Source organism: Oncorhynchus mykiss, chromosome 18 (genome assembly GCF_057628025.1).
Source record: "Oncorhynchus mykiss isolate SJ-2025 chromosome 18, ASM5762802v1, whole genome shotgun sequence".
In the NCBI taxonomy this organism is placed as follows: Eukaryota; Metazoa; Chordata; class Actinopteri; order Salmoniformes; family Salmonidae; genus Oncorhynchus; species Oncorhynchus mykiss.
Genome location: NC_143039.1, coordinates 28,513,571 through 28,538,479, shown reverse-complemented (window position 1 = coordinate 28,538,479; position 24,909 = coordinate 28,513,571). Strand labels below are relative to the sequence as shown.

Below are 24,909 nucleotides of genomic sequence, written 5' to 3'. Positions count from 1 at the left end.
CCAGGTGTTCCATGACGTGGCGTATAAAGCCAAGGACAGGAACGACCTGGTGGCCGGCATCGATGAGTTCCTGGACCAGGTCACTGTGTTGCCACCTGGGGAGTGGGACCCCTCCATCAGGATAGAGCCGCCCAAAAATGTGCCCTCTCAGGTGAGCCTCTTCCTGGTGGTGTCTATGCCATCACCCCTAACCAGAGACTTGTTTTGAGATGCATATATAGTTGACTCTGACCCTATGCCATCATCTCTTAGTTTGCTTCCGACTGCCTCACTGGCTAAACCCAATCGGAATTTTACTCGGATTTAACTGCTGGTGTACCCCAAGGACATGCTCTAAATCCCTTCTGAATCAATTTGTTTTGTTTTTCTATCATCAGCTGTTTTTGGTACGTGCCAGACTGCTTGTCCTTAAAAAAGCAATCCCGTGTTGTTGGAAGGAATGTTTTTCCTGACAGGCTATTTTAGGACAATCCCTACTAGCGGAGATGCACTGAAAATAAATGATATAGCTATTTTTGGCAAATAAATATTTATTTTCCATCTGACCTCTGACCTCTATTCTTTACCACACAGGAAAAGCGCAAGGTCCCTCCTCTACCCAATGGAGATCTGGGAGAAGCAGAGGAACCTGGTGGCCATGGAGGCCCAGAGCTACAGCGCACAGGAAGGTAGGTTTGAGTGTGTGTGTGTGTGTGTGTGGTGGTTGTGAGTTGAAGGGAAGTGGTGTGTGTGTTTGGGCTGAGATTAGGCTGGCCAGCACTGTGAGTGTGATCTACACCACTGTGGACCATCTAAGGTCCTCTTTGTCTTTCAGTCCCCTGTTTATCTCCTCTCCGGCTCTCCCTGTCCCCAGCAGTACATCTAGCCATCCTTTAAAAAACACATCCTTATGGGTCTCTCTCGTTCCTCAAGCTCTGTGTTCACAAAAAGAGCTGTGATTGATTCAGTGTGATATATGCATTTGGAATCATCCATGCGTACTTTCCTACATAAGACCAGCGTCACTTCTTAAAATGTGCCTCGACAACACTGGGGAAAACACTCTAGCTATTTTGGTAACACTTTATTGTACAATTTGATGTCCACATATAATGCACCAACTGTGTGTACGTTAACTAAGGGCCGATTTGAATCTTTTATTAAGCTATTTTTAGTTCGTCACGTAATCATGTACACTTATAATATGAGCACTAAGTGTGCAGTAACTAAGTGCTGACCTGAATCTGTTTTATAGGCGATAATTAGTTCAATAGTTAATAGCCTACAGCATTCGCTCATAAGCATTTTGATCCTGTAAATAAAGTGTTACCTAATCTCTTAAAATGCCTAATAAATACTTGACAATGCAAAATAATGTATATGAATTCATGAATTATTAGTATCTTATTAGCAGTAGCTTATAAGTACTAATGGACACTCACAATACAGTGTTACAACTTTATTAACAATACGTTATTGTAGGTGTCATGTGTTTTGGGTATCTACAGTAGTGTAGTAGAGTGTATCTAGAGCGAGGAGGAAGCTGCAGTAGTGTGATACAGTATATTTAGAGTGAGGCAGTAGGCTATGTGCAGCTGTAGTAAGTGGATACTGTATGTCGTGGGTTTTGAAGTGATGTAGTTGTAAGGGATGCTCCCTGCTACAGTAGGTCTCTGAGGAACTCATCCTGACGTGTAAAGTAGATTGGCCTGCAGCCCAGTTCTGCTATGAGCCATGATCTCCCGGAGGGCCACAGCGTAGCATCCATCCCCGCACGGTTGAAAAACCACTCAAAGTCACGCCCCCCCCCCCCCCCCCGTTACCCCGGCAACCGCCTCTGGCTAGGTCGCCATGTGCTTCCTCTACCATCAGAATGTTTCCTCTCGCCTCCTTGTGTGTGGCCTGTGGGGGGAAGAAAAAACATTTAAAAACACACTATGGTGCATACTTTTTACTTGAAACTGAAAAATGAAAGGGAACACATTTGACTCCTTTTACTTCATATGGTAATTGATGTTGGTTCACTAAGGTGGTGTGTGTGTGTGTGCTCGTGTACATGCGCTAATGTGTGTGTGATTTCCAGGTTCTTTGGAGGGTTCTTCATGGACATCAAGCGCAAGGCGCCCCACTACCTGTCTGACTACACGGACGCTTTGAGCCTGCAGTGTCTGGCCTCCTTCCTTTTCCTCTACTGTGCCTGCATGTCTCCTGTCATCACCTTCGGCGGACTGCTGGGGGAAGCCACCGAGGGACGCATAGTAAGACACACCGCTCATACCACATGACACGCGTTGGCTTTGCTGCGTTAACAACATGTTGTCACGAACGGCAGGAGAACAGTCTGGCTTTCTGAAGGCCTTACTTCATGTGTTCGTCGGGATTTCTGATGGAGTTATGCACAACAATAAAGCACTTTTATATTCACACGTTAGGTAAGCAACGATGGTGTCCCGATGAAGCAGAACTAAACGAATAGCTAGGTTTTGGTTGCCGTATCCCCTAGTAGATAACCATCTTCAACAAATAAAGACTGCACAGACAGTGTAGTTATTATGAAAGCGCTATGTAACTTGCCGTCCATTAACCCATTACTGTCACTTCCCCTTTTGGCCAGAGTGCAATTGAGTCCCTGTTCGGAGCCTCCATGACGGGGATAGCCTACTCCCTGTTCGCTGGGCAGCCTCTCACCATCCTAGGCAGCACAGGCCCTGTTCTAGTGTTTGAGAAGATTCTCTTCAAATTCTGCAAGTGAGTTTGCCCCACTTCAGATACGTTGTCACGTTGTCTTAGGTGCTCTCATCACTGTGACATGGCTACAGTACATTGTTCCTGGCATTCAGGAAGACTTTAAGTATATAGGTTTTTCTAAGGCTGTCTGTGTGTGTCCGTGTGTGTCCGTGTGTGTGTCGCTCGTGTGAAAATCGGTGACAACCTCGGCCCAAGAAGAAATGTCATTTTGGTCTAATAGTTAATACGTTGGTCTTCCGAGTGGGAGATGAGGGTTCGCATCCCACCAGTTACACGTGTATGTGTGTCCACAGGGACTATAACCATGGCTACAGTTGAAGTCGGAGGTTTACTTACACTTAGGTTGGAGTCATTAAAACTCGTTTTTCAACCACTCCACAAATTTCTTGAAAACAAACTATAGTTTTGGCAAGTCGGTTAGGACATCTACTTTGTGCATGACACAACTCATTTTAAGAACAATTGTTTACAGACAGATTATTTCACTTATAATTCACTGTATCACAATTCCAGTGGGTCAGAAGTTTACGTACACTAATTTGACTGTGCCTTTAAACATCTTGGAAAATTCCAGAAAATGATGTCATGGCTTTAGAAGCTTCTGATAGGCTAATTGACATAATTTGAGTCAATTGGAGGTGTACCTGTGGAGGTATTTCAAGGCCTACCTTCAAACTCAGTGCCTCTTTGCTTGACATCATGGGAAAATCAAAAGAAATCAGCCAAGACCTCAGAAAAACAATTGTAGACCTCCACAAGTCTGGTTCATCCTTGGGAGCAATTTCCAAACGCCTGAAGGTACCACGTTCATCTGTACAAACAATAGTATGCAAGTATAAACACCCTGGGGCCACGCAGCCATCATACCGCTCAGGAAGGAGACGCGTTCTGTTTCCTAGACATGAACGTTCTTTGGTGCGAAAAGTGCAAATCAATCCCAGAACAACAGCAAAGGACCTTGTGAAGATGCTGGAGGAAACAGGCACAAAAGTATCTATATCCACAGTAAAACGAGTCCTATATCGACCTAACCTGAAACGCCGCTCAGCAAGGAAGAAGCCACTGCTCCAAAACCGCCATAAAAAAAGCCAGAATACGGTTTTCAACTGCACATGGGGACAAATGTCATACTTTTTGTAGAAATGTCCTCTGGTCTGATGAAACGAAAATGGAACTGTTTGGCCATAATGACCATTGTTATGTTTGGAGGAAAAAGTGGGAGGCTTACAAGCCGAAGAACACTATCCCAACTGTGAAGCACGGGGGTGGCATCATCATGTTGTGGGGGTGCTCTGCTGCAGGAGGGACTGGTACACTTCACAAAATAGATGGCTTCATGAGGAAGGAAAATTATGTGGATATATTGAAGCAACATCTCAAGACATAAATCAGGACGTTAAAGCTTGGTCGCAAATGGGTCTTCCAAATGGACAATGACCCCAAGCATACTTCCAAAGTTGTGGCAAAATGGCTTAAGGACAACAAAGTCAAGGTATTGGAGGGACCATCAGAAAGCCCTGTTCTCAGTCCTATATAATTTTTTTGGACAGAACTGAAAAAGCGTGTGTGAGCAAGGAGGCCTAGACTCCTGACTCAGTTACACCAGCTCTGTCAGGAGGAATGGGCCAAAATTCACCCAACTTATTGTGGGAAGCTTGTGGAAGGCTACCTAAAACATTTGACCCAAGTTAAATGATTTAAAGGCAATGCTATCAAATACTCAAATAGGTAATGATCTTAACTGACCTAACACAGGGAATTTTACTCTGATTCAATGTCAGGAATTGTGAAAAACTGAGTTTAAATCTATTTGGCTTAAGTGTATGTCAACTTCTGACTTCAACTGTATACTGTATATGCGAACAGATCTGTGACCAGGCTAATTGGAAATGTATTGTCAGATAATGTTAAGTACAATGTCTGTGGTACTGTACCACTGACATATTGACGGCTCCACTATAAATATATTTAATGTTAGTGACTCCATTTCCACTATGCAAAGATTTGGACAGAATCAAAGTGCGTGCATGAGTGACTGGCTCATGCTGAATCATGTCTCTCTGAAACAAGTCATTCATGCACGCTCGCACTTAGCATCGCAGTCACTTATTGTGTGTGTGCGCATGCGTGTGTGTGTGTGTGTGTTTTTGTCCACAGGGACTATGACCTGTCCTACCTCTCCCTGAGGGCCTGTATCGGCCTGTGGACGGCGTTCCTCTGCCTGGTCCTGGTGGCTACAGACGCTAGCTCCCTGGTCTGTTACATCACCCGCTTCACAGAGGAGGCCTTCGCCTCTCTCATCTGCATCATCTTCATCTACGAGGCCCTGGAGAAACTCATCCACCTGGGGGAACACTACCCCATCAACATGAACAACAACCTGCAGAAACTCACCCAGTACTCGTAAGTCATGGAAATAGTATTAGTTAGTGGAACTAATACTCGTAAGTGGATCAAATAGTCATAAGTGGAACTGTTATTCCTCTAACTACCAGTACTTTTAAGTGCAACTAGTAAACTTAACTGTAGTACTCATAGGGGGAAGTAGTACTCCTTTAACTGCCAATAAATTAAACTAGTAATCTTAACCTGTAGTATACTCTTAGAAAAAAAGGTGCTATCTAGAACCTAAAAGGGTTCTTCGGGTGTCCCCAAAGAACCTATTGAAGAACCCTTTTTGGTTCCAGGTTGAACCCTGTTGTTTCCAGCTAGAACTATTTTGGGTTCCATGTATAACCCTTCCCACAGAGTGCTTTGATGATGTAGCTAGCTAACACTAAAACGATGTGTACAGGACTCTGGTATACTGTCTGTGTTCTGGTCTCAAATGGGGACAGCCAAAGAACCCTTTTGAAACCCTTTTTTCTAAGAGTGTACTCATTAATGGAACCAGTACTCCACTAACTACCGCTACTCTTCAGTGGAACTAGTAGTGATAGGAGTAAATTTGACCTCTTTGTTTAAGTAGCATTCTTAAATGTAAGTAGTACTCCACTTACAATACTGCAGGTGGAAAACAGTTTTTTGGGGCCACAACACAGACAGTATACCAGAGTGCTGTACACATAGTTTTAGTGTTAGCTAGCTACATCATCAAAGCACAGATGGGCAACATGGGCAGTTTATCCAGTTTTTCGGTAATGCTCCAAGATTATTGCAGTATGCTGAATAATCCCATGTGTAAACCCAGGGACGTACATGAATACATTATGTAATCGTTCCAAGTCAATGTAATGTACGGTCAAGTTAATGTTTTCCATACATTGGTGAAGTCATCGAGATGAATCCTTATGGGTCATTCCATGACATTTCGTCAAGCCATGTCAGGTTGCTCTGAAATTGCTTCTGTAGTTAGAAACAGATAAGATTAGGATTCCTGAAACATTATTTTGTTGAAATATAATTTGATCTCTGAGAAATTAAATTGATGTCACACAAATTGGCTGTTTTAATTTATAGGATTCATATAATCTTAAACAAATATAGGAACTAACATCCGATTTGGACCATAATTCTTCATAACAATGAGTAAGACTTGAGGAATCCAATGAAAGCCACCCACTGAACCCCTACATCTCACACCAAACCCACCCCAACAACCAGTATACAGTATCAGTTCTCTATGTCTGGCACGTAGTACGGAGCTGCTGCTTGGAGTATTGCTTCTTCGTCTTTTGTAATATATTCCCTGTGAATCTGGTGATGTTTCCCCCCCCCCCCGTTCAGAGAAATTAGCCATTGAAGTCACTTCTATTCTGTATCATAAATTAGTGTGAAGGGACCAAATGTTGCCCACTAGATGGAGCTGTTCCTGCTACTGACACCACACCCTTTTATCCATTTTACTGGTCTCTTGTGTTTATTAAATGGATCACAACATTTTCTTTGCTACTTTAGGTAGACAACCAATTGCTTTTGCTCATATAAATCATAAAAATTAAAATGGCCAATTTGGGTGCAATCCTTTAATTTCTCAGAAATCGAATTATATTTCAACAAAATAATATTTCAGGAACACTAATCTTATCCGTTTCTAACTACAGAAAGGATTTCAGAACAATCCAAATCCTCTTTCTTGTGCTTTTTTGAGGTGGAACAACTCAAATAGTAGAGGACACAGATGTGTTGACATGTTTAGACTAAGGCTGGAACATGACGAGTGTGTGTGTGTGTGTTTACTTGTGCACGTGTGTGTGTACTTGTGCATGTGTGTGTCTGCGGGCTTGTGTGTGTGTGTGTGTGTACCTATGCATATGTGTGTTGTGCTCTGGCAGGTGTGCGTGTGTGGAGCCAAAGGATCCCAGCAACTCCACTCTGAGGTACTGGGAGGACAGGAACATCACTGCATCAGAGGTCAACTGGACCAGCATGGAGGTCAAGGTAAAGAGGGGTTTGAAGCCTAAAAGCCCTGATCTTGGGTTCAGGGGGATGAAGCCATGCTCTGTAAGGACTACCTCCTTCTGTAGCGGAGCACCAGCCGCACTGTGCAATCATCACATGAACATCTAGAGGTCAGTAGTATTATAGTGCAGGGTCAGGCACTACGGGGTACTATTGACCAATAACCACCCCCTGAAGTAAAATTGAGACATGATTGTTGTCTCTACCTTCTTGCCCTTTGTGCTGTTGTCTGTGCCCATTAATGTTTGTACCATGCTGTGTTGCTACCATGTTGTCGTCGTGTTGTGTTGCTACCATGCTGTGTTGCCATGTGTTGCTGCCATGCTATGTTGTTGACCTAGGTCTCTATGCAGTGTTGTGGTGTTTCTCTTGTGTGTGTTTTGTGTTTTTCTCTGAGTGTGTTTTGTCCTATATCTTTATTAAATGTTTTATTTTTAATCCCAGCCCCCTGTCCCCGCAGGAGGCCTTTTGCCTTTCGGTAGGCCGTCATTGTACATAAGAATTTGTTCTTAACTGACTTGCCTAGTTAAATAAAGGTAACATAAATAAAACAATGTAACTAACACTCCTTACTCGATTACTTCTAAAATATCGCTCATCAGCAAATTGCGACAAATATTATATTGTATAAATATAGTGTGTTTTTCATGGTGAAATAGCCACCCCCTGGAGAGGGCTGTGAGGCTATAGGGATAGACATTGTCTCTTGGTGGTACAATGTGTTTCCCCAGAGGGAACAGAACAGTGTGACAGGATTAAAGACATGCAGGCAGGAATTCAACAGGATTTAACCACGCACAGTCACCATAGAGTGTTCTTTTAGTATTCACTGTGACTCTGTCACACTTCTGAAGGCTCAGTGTGTCAATCTCACTCCCACGTATGCACACACACACACACACACAGATGCATGCACATAATGTATGCACACCTGCATGAAGCCAGTCACGCATATGCACACATGCACACACACATGCACGCACGAACACACACACTCACACTATGTGACTGCAATCCAAAGTGCATGCGTGCATGTATGAATGACTGGGTTCACACAGACATGGTTCAGCATTGGCCAGTCACTCATGCCCTTTGATTCTGTCCAAATCAGTGCATAGAGGACATGAAATATATTTATAGTGGAGCCTATGAAATGTCAGTGGTAGTGTACCACAGATTACATGTACAGACATTTGACCTAACATTGAGTGTGCCAATTTTCAAATAGCCTGGTTCCAGATCTGTTAAGTGTGTGAAGCCTATGGTTGTGGCAACCATACAGTAAGAGTTGGCGATCTGCAAACAGATCTGGGACCAGGCTAACTTCGACTGGGTCTTATTATCTTTCCTATCTAGGTAACTCATGCCTTACAGTGGCTGTGTCCAAATACCCATACTTGCTTTCTAAATAGTAGGCTTTTTGGGTATGCCAAAAAATAAAGTTTTATTGTATGTGAAATGTAACAACAAAAAAAATGTGTATGCTTTAAATGCCAGGATGTCATACTCTGTTCGGTGCACAGAATTTGCTGCAACACTATTGAGGAAGATAATCGTCTTTTCACACCCACGTGTGTTTGACAACAGCTGATAATCAGAATAGGCGCTCTTCAAACAAATAATTCAAACATAAACAAATAGTGGGGAACAAGTGTGATTGTGCATTAGATGACGCCTTCTCAGTATGGATGAGTAGTATGTTGATATTTGTTGCCTACTGAATAGCCTAGATTTTTACTAAACAGCACGTTCTAAATCGTATGTAGTACTGTTAGTATACAGTAGGTAGCTTTAGTATGTAGTAGGCAAGATGGCCAGTCTATCCTGTTTAACTTCATAGGAAATATATAGGGTATGGGGTTCCACTCAGGTCTCTCTCTGTATCTTCCTGTTGTAGGAGTGCTATGTGTTCCGGGGGGAGTTTGAGGGCAGCGCCTGTGGCCCCCACGGACCCTACATTCCTGACGTCCTCTTCTGGTCCGTGGTCCTCTTCTTCTCCACTGTCTTCATGTCCGCTTTCCTCAAGGAGTTCAAGACCAGCCGCTACTTCCCCACCAAGGCACGTCCATCTACACCTCAGGTTTCCTGAGTGCAAGGAATGTGGACCGGTAGCCACATGTGCAGGGATTTCAATGATATTTGATTGATTGATGCTTGTCCCTTAATCGCTCAGACTTTGGTGGATGTATCAGTGTTCAACCGCCTACAGGTGCCTCATTGTGTGAAAAAATATGATCATCTACCCATTCTGTTTCAATCATATGGCAATGAGTGCTGTTGTGTGCTGCAGGAGTAAGAATGGATTTTCCGGTATACTGATGCCCCCTTGTGGCATCTGAGATCCTACACTTATTGCACTTTATTATTATTAGGATGAATTGCCTTTATTTAACCAGGTAAGTCATTGAGAACACATTGTCTTTTACAACAACGACCTGAACAAGATGGATGTGAGACACCGTGCCGCCAAGCAGACAAGTGAAGATGGTGCAGACCCTTCACTTGTATTCAAATGACACTGAGCACTCAGAGATTCGCCATAAGCTCAGTTCCTAGATTGACTGTGAGTTCCTCTTGCTCTTCAGGTGAGGGCCCAGATCAGTGACTTTGCTGTTTTCATCACCATCCTCACCATGGTCTTAGTGGACTACGCCCTAGGAATCCCCTCACCCAAACTGCAGGTCCCCGACAAGTTCAAGGTGTGTACACACACACACACACACACACGTGCGCACACACACACGGATCATGATCATGTTCACTCCCTCCCACAGCCAACCAGAGACGACCGTGGTTGGATCGTGAACCCAATAGGACGCAACCCGTGGTGGACCACCATAATCGCAGTCCTCCCTGCGCTGCTCTGCACCATCCTCATCTTCATGGACCAACAGATCACGGCTGTTATCATCAACAGGAAGGAGCACAAACTGAAGGTGATGGCTGCCAATTCAAGCCATTCTACTGTCAGCTTTTAGTGCTGTATGATGGTAAAAAGAAATGATCACAGCTAAAGTGTGAAATTGAAAATGTAACAGATCATTATTACAATATAATTAACAGTCAAAGCCCTAAAAGCTGATTTCTATTTTTGGGTTTTGACCAAACATGTTTTGGGGAATGTTTAATTTCTGTCCCATTTTGCTATGGCTGCCATGGTAAACTAAAGCTTTGCATACTGTTCCTCATTTCTCCATAACCAAAGATCTGAACAGTATATCTCCTTATTGTTCATGTATTGTAGACTATGTATACTGCCTGCATCTCTGCTGTGTGGATGCCATAACCCCATATCTCTGGTTCCCATCAACAGAAGGGCTGTGGCTACCACCTGGACCTGTTTGTGGTGGGGGTGATGCTAGGGGTGTGTTCTGTGATGGGCCTGCCCTGGTTCGTGGCGGCCACCGTGCTCTCCATCTCCCACGTCAACAGCCTGAAGCTGGAGTCAGAGTGCTCGGCCCCCGGGGAACAGCCCAAGTTCCTGGGGATCAGAGAGCAGCGCTTCACCGGCCTCATGATCTTCCTGCTCATGGGCTGCTCCGTCTTCATGACCTCTGTCCTCAAGGTGAGGGAGGTCCGAGGTCAAGACCTCAGATCTACACGAGATCAATTACAACACACACACTAACACTTTAGCAGTCACGCACACAAGTGCATGAGCATGGTCCCACGCATACATAACTGTTGAAGACTAAATGGAGCGCTGCCTGTCTCTTTCCAGTTTATCCCCATGCCCGTACTGTATGGAGTGTTCTTGTACATGGGAGCGTCCTCACTGAGAGGTATCCAGTTCTTTGACCGTCTCAAGCTGTTTGGCATGCCGGCCAAGCACCAGCCAGACTTCATCTACCTGAGACACGTCCCCCTGAGGAAGGTCCACCTCTTCACCATCATCCAGCTCAGCTGCCTGGTCCTGCTGTGGGTCATCAAGACCTCAAATTATGCCATCGTCTTCCCCATGATGGTAACGTGTGTGTGTAGGGTGGGCGTGTTGCTGGGGGGGGGGGGGGGGGGGGGGGTCTGTGTGCGTGCATGAGAGAGAGATGTCATGTCTGTAAGTTAGCATTTATTCAACTTTTATATTTAATTCGGTATTCACCTTCAGCTTTACGTACAGTAGGTACAGCACGTGTCGATGTCATTCACAACACTTAGTTGACGGGAGGAGAATGTGAGGAGAATTGCTTCTCTTCTCTAGGTGTTGGCTCTGGTGTTCATCCGTAAGCTTCTGGACTTCATGTTCACCAAGAAGGAGCTGAGCTGGCTGGACGACCTGATGCCTGAGTGGAAGAAGAAGAAACTAGAGGAAGGAGAAGAAGAGGTATACAGTACTTGGCGCTCTTAAACATCTTGAAGACATACAGATATGTTGGCACATTATGACTCTATCAGTCATCTGGGCTTGTGGTGCAATAGTGTGTGATTTTAACAGTCACTTTCTTCATTTCTTTCTCTCCAGGAGGAGCCCAGTATTATAGTGGAGGAGGAGGAGGGGATAGTCAATTTGCCACTGGAAGGAAATTACAAGTAAGTCCAACTAACAAAACATCCAGAGACTGTGGGCACTAAAAGGTTAGTTTAAAAAAAAACCTGGTACAGGTTTTGGTGACTAACTGTAGAGGGCCATGTTGCGCATGAGTTTTGTCAATTGTTCTGCCAATACCGCGGCACAACCACACCTTTTTTTTAGTGGCAGCAACAGAAACCACGATTACAGCTAATTCAAGATCGGGGCCTATAATCATCAACACATTTCAGAGGATGTCTTGACCATGAGAACATGCAGCGACTGACAGAGCACCCTTGGTTTTTTGTGTCCTGTAGGAGCGATCCCGCGACGGTGAACATTTCCGACGAGATGTCCAAAGGCTCCTTCGGGAACGTGTGGAACAGTATTAGTCCCAGTGACAGCGCCAAGAAGGACCTAAGCTCCAAAAGGTTTGGAATGTCCACCAATCAATATAAACGTTTCACCAAAAATGTCATTTAATCTATTTATTGGACCTATATATTAGCCGTAAGCCATTTACCTGTCCAATCAACTACTTTCCTGTTTTCCAATTGTTCATGGTGTGAATACTGCAAAACATATTTCATGTGGATATTAATGTACACATCAAAAGATGGATTTTGTCCCGCCCTTCGCAGTAGAGATATAGATGGTCATTAACTTCTATCCTTTCTCATTCCATTCCCATCATAAGCTCCCCTTCCTAACCTCTCAGAAGCTCATTATCCCAAAGGCAAGTGGCTCCCAATCCTCCGTGGCATGGTGTTACGTATCTTGTATGATGTGGAGGTGACAATATGAACGTGATGGTCTTTTGTCGTGCACGCGTGCCTGTAGTTTGAATGTGGGACTTCAGTCTTAAGTACCCTGGAGCGACCTGTTATCTCTTGACCCATAAAGATCCAAAGTTAAAAAAACACCAACTCAAACCTGGCACTCAGTTGTAAACAAATGTCCCACGGTGTCTGTTTGTTTTGAATGTTTCATGCTCACTGGTTTGGGGAATGTGAATGCATGCGTATGGTGGAGGCACGCACTGCACGCACACACGCAGCATGCTCTGGTGTGGTTTGCCTCTGGACAACTGCATGTTTAGGGTGGTTATGCATCGTGGTAATATCACCCCAAGTCAATGGATTGCGTGACACTTCTGCCATGCAGGGCTCCAATACATAATGTGTCTCCTCTAATGCTGTTTGTGACACGTAGCCTTTTATTTTCCAGCGGTTGCGAGAGAGGACATAAGAGGAAGGACTCAAAGTTGGACAGGGAGACGAGTTTGTGATCCATACCGGCTTCGTCACCGCTCTGCGGAAAATAACTCATCTGACGTGCCACACTCGACCACCTCTGAACTGTGCTGCACCATGCGTTCTCGTCATGTAAGACTGTGTGTGTGTGTGTGTGTGTGTGCAACTCATGTAAATCTTTTAGAAACAGTGTTACCCTATGGAGGAACCAACAAACATTAACTGTGATTATTTTCTATGTATGTCAATGTATGGTGATACCAGCAACAGAGGAAGCAAGGAATTCATATTATTATGTGTATCTACCCGTGGGCCAATTTATTACATATGTAGGATCTTAATTTGAGAAAGTTTTGTACAGTAGGAAAATTAATCCTGAAGTAACATGAAATGTGTGGATTATAATTAATGGACATTTTTGTAAGGGCTGAACATATTTTCATAAGGTAAAATCAAGTCTGAAATTTTTTGGTGAAAATTACAAAACTTCAGAAGCCTTTTTAAACCGTAAATACACTACATGTTTTACAAGTATTTCTGCAACAGGGTGATCAAATTAAGATCCTACATCTGTGTCAACCAAATGGTTTTTAAAGAAACTTTACTTTTTAACGGAATCGTTTGTATTTTGTATGTTTTTTTTCTATTTTTTCAACATAGTAATCCTTAAAAAATATATATATATTACAATATACAATGAAAATCTTTTTCATGGAATAAGCAATGTGTGTTTTGTTTTGTAATTTGACATCACTATCGGGTCTGTGCACTTAACGATACGAAAACAGTATACTGTATATGTATCAAATTAAAGTGTTAAATGTACCATTTTTTTTTTGAAAGCTCATTTGTAAAATTTTCGCTGACATTTTCCTGAAGATTTGTTGATAGTATTTTTCTCCATTACAGTGTCAGTGTTATATTTCAGGCATTGGGGACCATTACATTCCAGTTAGCATAGCAGCATAGCCCTGCCATTCTATACCTATTGGGAATGTGATTCCTATAGGGTTTTAACCATAGACTAACAAAGAACATCTTGTAGTAATTTATAGGATCTCTGGTTTTAACGATCAAATTGTCTCTGAAAGTCTTTAGATGACCGTGTAGAGATACAGAGTCTTCAGAAAGTATTCACACCGCTTGACTTTCCCCACATTCTGTTGTTACAGCCTGAATTCAATATGAATAAACATTTTTTTTTAAGGTCACTGGCCTACACACAATACCCCATAATGTCAAAGTGGAATTATGTTTTTTGAAATTAACAAATGAATTCAAATGAAAAGCTCAAATGTATTGACTCAGGGAGTCGAATACTTATCTAATAAAGATATATTCCTGTTTTTTTTTCTTAATTTTTACAGATGTTAGAATTTTATTCCAATTTGACAGAGTATTTTGCATAGCCCTTTGACCATTTTTTTTTTTTTTTTTAACAATTAAATCAATTTTAATCCCACTTTGTAACACAAAATGTGGAAAAAGTCAAGGGGTGTGAATACTTTCTGAAGGCACAGTACGTGTACATGTGTGTTCCACGGGCATACAAATGTGTTTTACCGGCATACTGTTCCAGTCACCCTGTCGGTACGTTATGTGATATCTTCTCGTGCATTCCAGTTTGTTTGACACCTACAAAGTGATGTTGTGTTCTGATTCTGAACTACCAGTAACTGTATTTAAACACCTGCACCGAGGTGAATCAAACTTAGCTGTGTCTTTCTACAGGCTGTTGTGGTTAATTGATAGAAATGCAATAATAGCTTTGTGAGAAAGGGCAAAATGTAATAAAGTGAAGACTCTTAACGATGTACTATACATAGTATATTTTATTCATGTTTAAAGTGTTACTAATATGTTTCTAAAAACTTTGAATTGGGGTAAGTGAAAACTTGTGGTTTTTATGTTGTCGACGTCTCTCCCATTGTACTGTGTTGTGATGGACTTTACTTATTAAAGAAATAATAATGGGTCAATATCAAATTTTGGCCACTTGTAGAAATCTGCCTTAAAATGTAGTATTGATAGCTGAGAAGACAAGTTTATGTTTCAGAATTTATCGACTCATCTGTGTAAAATGATCAATTCAGATATTTGTTGTTCTATTATAAATGTGATTTGTTATACGAGAGAAAGAGAAATGTACGAAACAATAAAGTGACTCAAGCATCCTTTCATTTGGTGAACGTTCATATCTTGGCCATCCACTTCTGTTCGAGATGAAATGATACCAACACTCATTAACCGCTAACACATCACAGTTCGAAACCAAATCGCCAATGACATTACCTCCTTTAAATCTGCTCCAATAACTTGCCTCATCTACAGTCTCAAAGGAACCGGGCCCCTATCCTTGGCCTTTGAGGAGCTGGGTGTCCTCTGCCTTTGGGGCGAGGTACAGGCTGGAGTTGTCAGCCCATATCTCACCCGCACCCACTGGGATGTACCAGAGCGATTAGTGTTAAGTGCTTTGATCAAGGGCACATCGGCAGATTTTTCAACTAGTTGACCCAGGGATTCAAACCAGCAACCTTTCGTTTTTTGGCCCAACGCTCTTAACCGCTAGGCTACCTTCTGTGTTCTCTGGTAGATGGCTTTGATGTGTTGGTTGTGCTCCACCAGGGCCTTTCTGAACAGCAGCACACGACACTCCAGGAACATGACCACGCCGTGGATGGATGAGGGAACCTGTCGGGTCACTCCACAGGCCTTGGTGTAGAAGAAACAGGCCTTCTCCCACTCAGACAGACGGGCATACCTAGGCCGAACGACACACACACACACACACACACACACACACAGAGCAGGGTGGACTAGAGTATAGCTTCGGGCTGCATTTTGAAATGCACAACATTGTAGAAAGTTCAGCTAGAAATATGTTATGTAGAACAGAAATGCCTCTCTGGCATGTACAGAAAATAATCATGTGGGCTCTATCCATAACATTTCTATCAGTCCACTCACCACAGAGCCAGAGCAAAGTAGAGGTTCATCATTAGACTCTTGTCGGCCACCAGGTTAGGGTCTGACTGGGACTCCTCCGCAAAGGTGTAGCACTCCTCAAACGGATGGAAGGCAAAGCCTGGAACACACACCATGAGACCCAGCCTATGGTAGTGGTCCTCTGTAGTTCAGTTAGTAGAGCATGGAGCTTGGAATGTCGGTTCAATTCCCGGGTCATTTTTCAGTCTACAAATTATTTGTAATTACTGTATGTTTCCGGTCCCCCGACCATCCGCTCAACAACAAAAACATTGTTCTGCGGTGTTTGAGATTTCCACTGACCGACCAAACCCATTTTCCCTGTTTTTCTGTAAAAAACAGAGAAGCAGAGTAAACAAGCACCTTGTTCTCCTCTGCACTCTTCTGGGCTGAGTTCATCTCCATAGTGATGGCCAGCGATGCTCTCCTCATGCAGCCAATCTGTCACATGTACGACAGACAGCAGATCTGCTCGTGGAGGAAAAACAGCTTCTTCTCTCTTTGGACATGACAACAACAATAACACCTAAACAACAAAACCTTTAAAAAGCGGCGCATGCACACGATTGTAAGATCCATTCAATTGCTTGTGGAGCGCCTCCATCACCACTGTGCTAGAGTTTATTTTTATAAAGCTTTTTACTGTTGAATGCAGATAAATGATGAAATTGTCGGTTGTGGTATGTTTTGTCGTCAATAAATGGAAAATAGTTGATATTAAAGTGCTTGCAATATATAAAATATCTATATATATTAATTTGTTTACAGTTTTTTTCGATTGCTAAACGACAGTGGACACAACTGGAGTCACATGTGCAAAACTCTAACTACAGTCTGCACAGCAACAGTTCATGCGGACCAAACTCTAGTTCGTTTTTCATTGCTTGAACACAGTTTTCAAAACTCTACACACTTATCCCATGACTTTAACCACAACCTGCACAACACTGTGGATTTACAGCACTTTGTTCAAATGCTAACACACTGCTGTCAAAACTGTGAACCACACATTCAAAACGGAATAGATTTCAGCCTTGAGCCTTTCAAACACTGCTGATTGCAATTTCAGCTGAAAGGCTAAGCAGGTGTCTTGTTTTAGACTTGTTAGTGAACACACACACATATTACAGTATATATAGGTAGAGCTCAGAAAGACTCATTTTGGAAATGGAACAAGGAAGATGGGTTCGTGGAGGGAGAAGGGTGGCAGGGAGAGGGCGGATGTGTGGAGGAAGACAAAGAAGACAAAGAGCTGTTATTTCAGATTAAATAAGGGCTACACTTATAGACCATGTCGTGAACCATGGTCTCTCATTGTTGTCAACAATGCAATAAAACTGCGGGAGATTCAAGATAGAGTGCTGGCTGATAATGATATATTTGAAAATGTTAATTCTGTCAGCACAACAACTATTGCTCGAGTCCTAAAGAAACACCAAGTTACAATGAAACAGTTATACACTGTACCGTTCGAGAGAAACAGTGAACGGGTAAAAGAGCAAAGATACCAATATGTCCAGGTAAGACGTCTGAGGTTACGTACACAGCTATACAAAACATTTACAGTAAAAAAAAAACACTAGCATTTCTACAGTAAAACTGTGCACTTACTGTTTTTCAGAGAGTAATGGAGGTGGAAGCACTGGAAAGACCACATTCATTTGTATTTATCGATGAAGCTGGATTTAACCTTGCCAAAACACGGCGCAGAGGAAGGAATGTTACAGGTCAAAGGGCCACTGTGGAGGTTCCAGGCCAAAGGGGGGGAAATATCACCATGTGTGCTGCAATGGCCAATGATGGTTTGCTTCTCAACACACCACTCATTGGCCCATACAACACAGAAAGGCTTATAGCTTTCCTAGAACACCTCTATGCTCAGCTAGTGCCAGCAGAACAGGGGGAGCCAGTAAGAAACCCCCAAGTTTTTGTCATAGTTTGCGATAACCATGCTTTTCACCACTCTGCAGCTGTCACAGATTGGTTTGCAGCACATCACAGATTTATGGTTTTGTACCTGCCTGCATATTCACCCTTCCTCAACCCAATAGAGGAGTTTTTCTCTGCCTGGAGGTGGAAAGTGCTTGGTCACCACCCACATGACCAAATGTCTCTTTTGGAAGCCATGCGTGCCGGATGTGAGGACACGAGTCCCGAGGACTGCCAGGGATGGATAAGGCACTCCAGAAGGTTCTTCCCCAGGTGCATGGCAAGAGAAAACATTAGATGTGATGTTGAAGAAAACCTGTGGCCTGATGCTAGAGTGAGGCAGGATTAGCCCCTCAATTATTTGTTCGAATTACAGTATGTACTTTTAGTTTCTACCTTTTTTTTCTCATTACTGTAATTCCGTAAATTACTACAGACTATTGAAGCAAACTGCTAATTTTCATTTACCTTAAAGAATTGTCATGTTCTAAAAAATTTAATAAATCATGTGAAAGAATGTCACTATTTTCTTTGAAGAAAATATTACTTTGTATGAAGTCACTGAAATTGTTCAAACTGTAAAGATGAAAAGTTTGTATTTTCTGTATTGGTGTTTGATGCTAGTGTTTTTACTCTCAGTGTGTTCTGAGTGACAGTGTGTGTTATCTCAGTGAGGGTTGTGCATAGTGTTTGGCTGCACTGAGCGTGTTTTGAGCCATGTGTTAAGAGTTGTGTTGCTTGGAATGAGTTTTGCAGGTGATGTGAACTGTTTAGCTCAGGTGACTGTTGGTAGTGCAGACTGTAGTTAGAGTTTTGCACATGTGACTCCAGTTGTGCCCACTGTCGTTTAGCAATCGAAAAAAACTGTAATCTTTATAGGGGCATGTTGAACATAGAACACAACCAGGGCTGTCAACGTTCTTGGATCTGTAGCAGACTCTTCATCTTCTCACAGACATACTTCAGGGACATGGCCACGCGGTTCGTAGGGAGACGTCTGTTCAGGAGCCGTAGGGCGCTAGCAAACATGCTCTCAGCCTCCTCGATTTGGCCTGTGTTGTACATTACCTAAATGTACAATAAACGGTACACTTCAGTTTGAGAAAAGCGCTATTTTGTATAAATGCAAATCATTATTATCCTTTTAGATTATAAATAACATTTCAGTGAACTCTTACCTCCCCTCTGAGACGGAAAACACAGGCTCTCTCAAAGTTGTTGATTTTCACTTTGACTTTCGGGTCGGGAGTCTTAAAGGCTGGCTTGCCCATTTTCAGATTATCCTGTATGATCTTGGCTTTGTTAAAATAGGATAGGGCCTGTGAGAGAGAGAGAGAGAGTACTTCTGTATGAGCGTGAACAGATCAGAAAAAAGTGCAAAGGTGTCGTGGAAAATTGCAAGATTATGTTATAATGCTTGTAAGATTATATTATAATGCTTGTATCGCATTAGAATGGTTGTTTTATTCGACAGAATGGTATTCTGTTTACTATTGTGTGTGTTCCACTAAGGATGAGCCTCTATGAGATAGCACTGACAGAGGAGATTTACGATGTCTTTGGGTAATAAAGCCTAGGAGCATTCCAGATAACATGAGGTAATGTTATCGTGCTATACCGTACCAGGGTGAGACAGGTTCCAGTTTGGAGTAGGAGGGCCAGACATTGGTCTTTACAATGAGAACTGTTGACACAGCAGCAACTGTCTGCTATGTTTTATAGATATCTTTCATACAAATCTTAATCTTTGTGAACTGTTCCTAATATCTGTGGTTCGTCAGTGTAAGTTGAGATGGGTGTATCTTGGCTATAAAACATCTTTGTACTTTTCTGGTGGTACTTTTCAATGGTTCATTAGAGATAGCGCATCATTGAAAGTCAAAAAGGCTATTGCAAAGCTTATTATTATTAAAGATGTAGTTTAAGTATAACTCTGACTGGTGTGTAGTTTGTAACTCTCCTCATTTGGTAAAGCAGAAATATGCCACCACAAAGGACACACACACCTTGAGGTTGTTGGAGAGGTAGGCCGAGGCTGCGGCTGTCTCTAGCAGGTAATAAAAGGTTTTGAGCACGTCGCCCACGCCCGTGCAGTGGCGCACCATGGGGCACACATACACTTCCTGGTTCTGTCCACTGTGGTGTTGTACTCATCTACCGTAGAATCTAGTTCAACAAGAACTCGTCCTCCTCACTGAGGCACGCAAACACACAAATACATTTGTTATGAAATCAGCCCACTTGTATTACTGGCCAGCTGATCTGGGACCAGGGGTAGAGTATAAAACCTTATCTGTTGGGAAGCAAAGTGCTGACCTGGTTCAGTTGAATAGACTCGGAGAGGTGGAGAGGAGAACAACGCCAACAGCACACATCAAATCAAACCTCAATGGTTACTTAGATCAGTTGGTTAGAGCGTCACTATTATCAATCTGCATGAGCGTGTGTGTGAAGTGTTTGGGCAAGCATGAGTGTTTGTGTTTGTCTCTCAGGGAGTGTTTGTGTGTGTTTCTCAGCTTGCGTGTGCTTCTCTAGCGGAGAGGTCAGTGGGCTCATCACTCACCCTTGGGGAGCCCCAGTGTATTTTGGCCCAGGAACAGGGCCTCCCCAGACTCTTGGATGTTGAGCAAACTCGGTTGGATCTCGATGAGGTTGTTCCCTATAGCCGCCTTGTGGCCGAAGATGAACTGGACGATGTCGCAGTCCCTGCAGCGGTGGACCTGTTTGAGGAAGTAACTGGCACAGAGTGAAAGTTTTCCTTGTCTGTGCTATTCAGAGATCTCACCTACCTTGACTAACAGGATATCATTGAGAAGGCAGACGTTCTGCCTCATCTTTGAGTCTAGGATCTTGGTGAGGAAGACACTCTCTCGCTCGGCTTAGCTCTTACAGTTCTGCACTGACCTGACTCCATCCTTTGCTGTTCTGCATACCACCTCAGCCAGAAGGCGGCACTTGCCATAGCCGATAGGCCCCTCGTAGATCAAAACATTGTTGTTGCCTCCAAGAAGCCCTTTAGCATGCTGGAGTACACTTCAATTTCTTTCTCTCGGCCTAGGAAGCATTTGAGCGCAACATATCATTCAAATCAATGTGATCTTCCACGATGAATGCATGTCATTCATAATCATCAATACTTGAGAAAACTCACCCAAAAGAGGATATCTCTCCTCTCTCTCAACGGACATAGGTGCTTTACCAATAGTTCTGGAGATGAGATTTTGTTTAATAAGTATGTATGTTCTTGTTACAATTGCAATTTGTCTCACTATGTAGCATTTCAATACAAGAAATCCACAACAATGCACTTAATTATCTAACATGACAATAGTACAGTGCTCGATATGAAAGTGAGTATGAGTCATGAGTTAATGGACTATAAATGATGTTGGTCACATCAGATCATCTGATGTTTATTGGTCATGAACTGATATAGGACTCCGGTGTTCTTGACTCCCTTCATGGCTTTCTTGGGCAGCTCGTTAAAATAAAACGAAGGCAGTTTTGAGTAGTAGCAAGTCTCGACCAATCACTAACAGCGAAGGACAAAGTGGTAGAGTTCAAAGTTCGTAGGTTAAACTGGTAAAACGTATACAAAATCTGAACATAATAGTATGCGAGTTAAAATAATATAAAATTGGGCTACAACAAGTTATAGTAAGGTGGCAGTGGCAAAGCACAGTTCCACCTGAGAGTCCAAGAGGATGTCAAGGTGGATTGTACCTGTGTATTCATGCCTCACTGGATGTCCTACTACACCACAGAACACTGGACCTGTGGTTACTCCAACAGAGACTGTCCTGTTGGACAACATTGGACCTTTTGTTAACTAACTATACCACATATTGCACTCAAGTGTAATACAGCTGTAGGATCTTAATTTGAGCCAGTTTGCTAGAGCAGGAAAATAGTCCTGTAGTAACAGTAAATGTGAATTATTATGTGGATTGTAATTCATAGACATTTTTTGTAGGAGTTGATACATTTTTCATAAGGGAAAATCAAGTCTGAAATTTCTAAGTGGAAATTACACAGAAGCCTTTTTATACCTCAAATACACTACAAGTTTAACATGTCCTGCAACAGGGTGATCAAATTAAAATCCTACATCTGTAGCTTGATAAAAAGTAAAGGCATGTGGTCCTAGAATATTAGGCTGAAACGGGCCTTACTTGAGGTTGCGGATCTCTTTCTGGAAAAGGTCATGTAAGGCGTGGGCACTCTCATCCTCCCGCTTGTCCCCAGGGAGCCCAAACAGACAGAGGAAAGTACAGCCCTGCAACAAATTCCTTGTTATTTAAAAACATACAGTGGGTTTGACTGAAGAAGAAAGTCTTGGTGAGTGCCCCCATTGTTTCTGATTCTTGTTAATTGTGTTTGTTGTTTTTCTCATTGCCACCGGGAACAGAGAACTGCTGGTGTCACGCCCTGGCCATAGAGAGGCTTTTATTCTCTATTTTGGTAAGGACAGGGTGTGACTAGGGTGGGCATTCTAGTTTCTTCATTTCTATGTTTTCTATTTCTTTGTTTTTGGCCGAGTGTGGTTCCCAATCAGAGGCAGCTGTCTATCGTTGTCTCTGATTTCGAATCATACTTAGGTAGCCTTTTCCCCACCTGTGTTTTGTGGGTAGTTGTTTTCTGTATAGTTTATTTGCCTTACAGAACTGTTCGTTTTTCACTTTGTTATTTTGTTAGAGTGTTTTTGAGTAATAAAGAATCATGAACACTTACCATGCTGCATTTTGGTCCATGCCTTCCCATGACGAGCGTAACAGCTGGGGTGTATTCATTAGATCACACCGTACCAAAACGGTTTGCAACAAAGTGTTTCTTATTGTACAAGTTCAGGTTAGTCCCTCCCAGTTTCATCCTGTTTGCTTTCAATTGGTTCCTAGTGAATAAACCTCCAGGATTCCACCTTGAATAAAACACTAACTGACCTTGTCAAACATGAACACTTTGTTGACCCTCCTGTGGTGCTTGACTATTTGCTGACTGATGCCAATGGCATGGTGGATGGTCGTACACTGCTCCTGGTCACTTTCTCCTCCCTTGAACAGCATGTTGACAAACACTATGGTGGCCGGGCGCATCTCAGACAGTACCCCAGAGGCTAGTCGTCATCTAATGAGGGAGGAGAGGTCAGAATAGAAAACCATGCCAACGTTCCAGTGACCATACTAGCATGCTTATTAGAATGTTTGCTCAATGCATTTCTTAATTCTAGGTAAGTAGTAGTGTGGACATGAAAACAGAGCCTACATTTATACATTCAAACATACATGATTCTGATTTTGAAAAACAGGGTAGGTAGGTTCTTACGTTCTGCAAAACCGTTTTTCATGACATACTTCCGTAAAGTTTTCTCAATACTTCCGTAAAGTTTTCTCGGCGTTTGGCATCAGTCGAGATGCTCTCCTCACACACTCTGTAGACCAAAAAAAGGACTGGTTAGGATGTTACAACATAACCGTGCAAGTAGAAATATCACAGGCTGATATCTATGATATCTAGCTAGTCTCTTTACTGTACCTCTTGTCACTTTTTCATGCTCTACAGACATTCCTATTGAATCCTGGTACTTCTCAACAGAAAAACTGGGCTCTCGCTTGATGTATCTCACCTGCATTGTATGACACTATTTACATACAGTCATCTAGCAACCACCCGCCTACTTGAAACTGCATTTGTCATAGCTGTATCCATCTATCTATCCATCCATCCACCCCCCCCCCCCCCCCCCACCCCCCACACACACACACCTTCACGGCTCTCTCGTTCTCTATGGGGTCAATGGCAATGTCGTCCCTCTCACATCTCACATAGTTCCCAGGCGTTAGGCCAATCACCACAAAGTACTGACTGATCTCGTCTCCTACGATCACCTTGGAGAGCTTCCCAGCAGATATACCTTGGGACAGCAGAGGATTAAGGGTATCATATTTGAGGTTCTAGTTGCCTATGAATTCAAGTGTAGCCGGATAATCAGGGCACAAATTCACAAAGCGTAGAGTACTGATCTAGGATCAGGTCCCCCTTATTCAAATCAAAATGAAATCAAATTGTATTGATACACATATTTAGCAGATGTTATTGCAGGTGCAGTGAAATGCAAGTGTTCCTTATGGTTTTAAAGGAAGAACTGATCCTAGATCTGCACTCTTTGTGAATACAGGCCCTGGTGTTATAGCACAAACATGTCTCTCGGCTTGTATGAGACTCAGACAAGCACCTATTTTAACTTTCAGCTGACAGCCCACTTCCATCTCCCGGACTCCACACTGGTCCTAGATGTTGAGGCTCCATTTGACCACCAGGGAGATTACTTCACTGAGCTGGACCCTCTCCACTGTCACTAGAGCCAAGATGGCATCGCCTGTGATTAAAATTTGTTTGGCCATGAGGAGTAGAATAGTACTGTAGCTAGGAATTGTGATCATGGTGAATCTTTGTCTTAAAACTGAGAGGGAAGCCTATTGTTACCTGCATAATTCAGAATATCTCCCCCAGCATCAAGGATATATGAAATACAGGCAACAAACATTGCTTGGTAATTATTTTTTTTTAGACTAACTTAGTCTAAGTTAAGTTAACTAACGGTACATCAGGTTAGATTGATATTGTATTGCTTTAACTTAATGAAACCACAGCTAATTTACGACTGACTGTTTCCCCAATGTAGCTGTTGAGTGTGCGTGTGAACTCGTCTGCTCCATTGCCTTTCTTGCTACTCAAACTGAATTTCTCAGTCAGATTAGTGAAGCCTAAAAAATATACAAAATGGATTAGTTGACTTCTAGCTAGTGGGTTAGCAAACGTTAGCTAGCTAGCTTCTAAATGTAGATCGAAACGGGATTCCAGCTCATGTTAGCTAGCGAGATAGCTAATGTAGCTAGCTACTGAGATGAGCTTGTCTGATACATCCACGAAGAGAAGGACTCCATGAAACTCTGCGTAGGGGATTTCGTTAGTGAGGGTGCTGTAGACAACAAGACCAGGTACATGGGCAGCTATTTTGCTTATTTTATACGAGTTCTCTATCTCCCCCTCCCCCGTTATCCAACCCATTTTAGCTGTAGTTTAGGGGCATCATTACGAAGGGCTATA

At 42.8% G+C, this 24,909-nt stretch overlaps 1 protein-coding gene and 1 pseudogene across 6 annotated transcripts in view; one reads left to right on the top strand and one right to left on the bottom strand.

The window, feature by feature from the left end:
- Nucleotides 1-15,062, top strand: part of LOC110495804 (sodium-driven chloride bicarbonate exchanger) — a 46,770-nt gene extending 31,708 nt beyond the window's left edge. For 2 of the 6 annotated variants that reach the window (XM_021571242.3, XM_036952254.2), the window contains 15 exons: nt 5-151; nt 574-668; nt 2,063-2,237; nt 2,594-2,727; nt 4,885-5,130; nt 7,002-7,107; nt 9,026-9,187; nt 9,714-9,827; nt 9,903-10,064; nt 10,442-10,693; nt 10,850-11,092; nt 11,327-11,449; nt 11,588-11,655; nt 11,953-12,066; nt 12,863-15,062. In XM_021571242.3, coding sequence (XP_021426917.3) covers nt 5-151; nt 574-668; nt 2,063-2,237; nt 2,594-2,727; nt 4,885-5,130; nt 7,002-7,107; nt 9,026-9,187; nt 9,714-9,827; nt 9,903-10,064; nt 10,442-10,693; nt 10,850-11,092; nt 11,327-11,449; nt 11,588-11,655; nt 11,953-12,066; nt 12,863-12,923 — 2,202 coding nt within the window. In that variant the 3' untranslated portion in view covers nt 12,924-15,062. Of the gene's footprint in view, nt 1-4; nt 152-573; nt 669-2,062; nt 2,238-2,593; nt 2,728-4,884; nt 5,131-7,001; nt 7,108-9,025; nt 9,188-9,713; nt 10,065-10,441; nt 10,694-10,849; nt 11,093-11,326; nt 11,450-11,587; nt 11,656-11,952; nt 12,067-12,332; nt 12,372-12,862 lie in introns of all 6 variants that reach the window. The other 4 variants (XM_090208083.1, XM_090208085.1, XM_036952253.2 and 1 more) reach the window with 3 other exon arrangements.
- Nucleotides 15,063-15,453: 391 nt separating this feature from the next.
- On the bottom strand, nt 15,454-24,870 carry LOC118941068 (adenylate cyclase type 10-like; annotated as a pseudogene).
- Nucleotides 24,871-24,909: the final 39 nt, after the last annotated feature.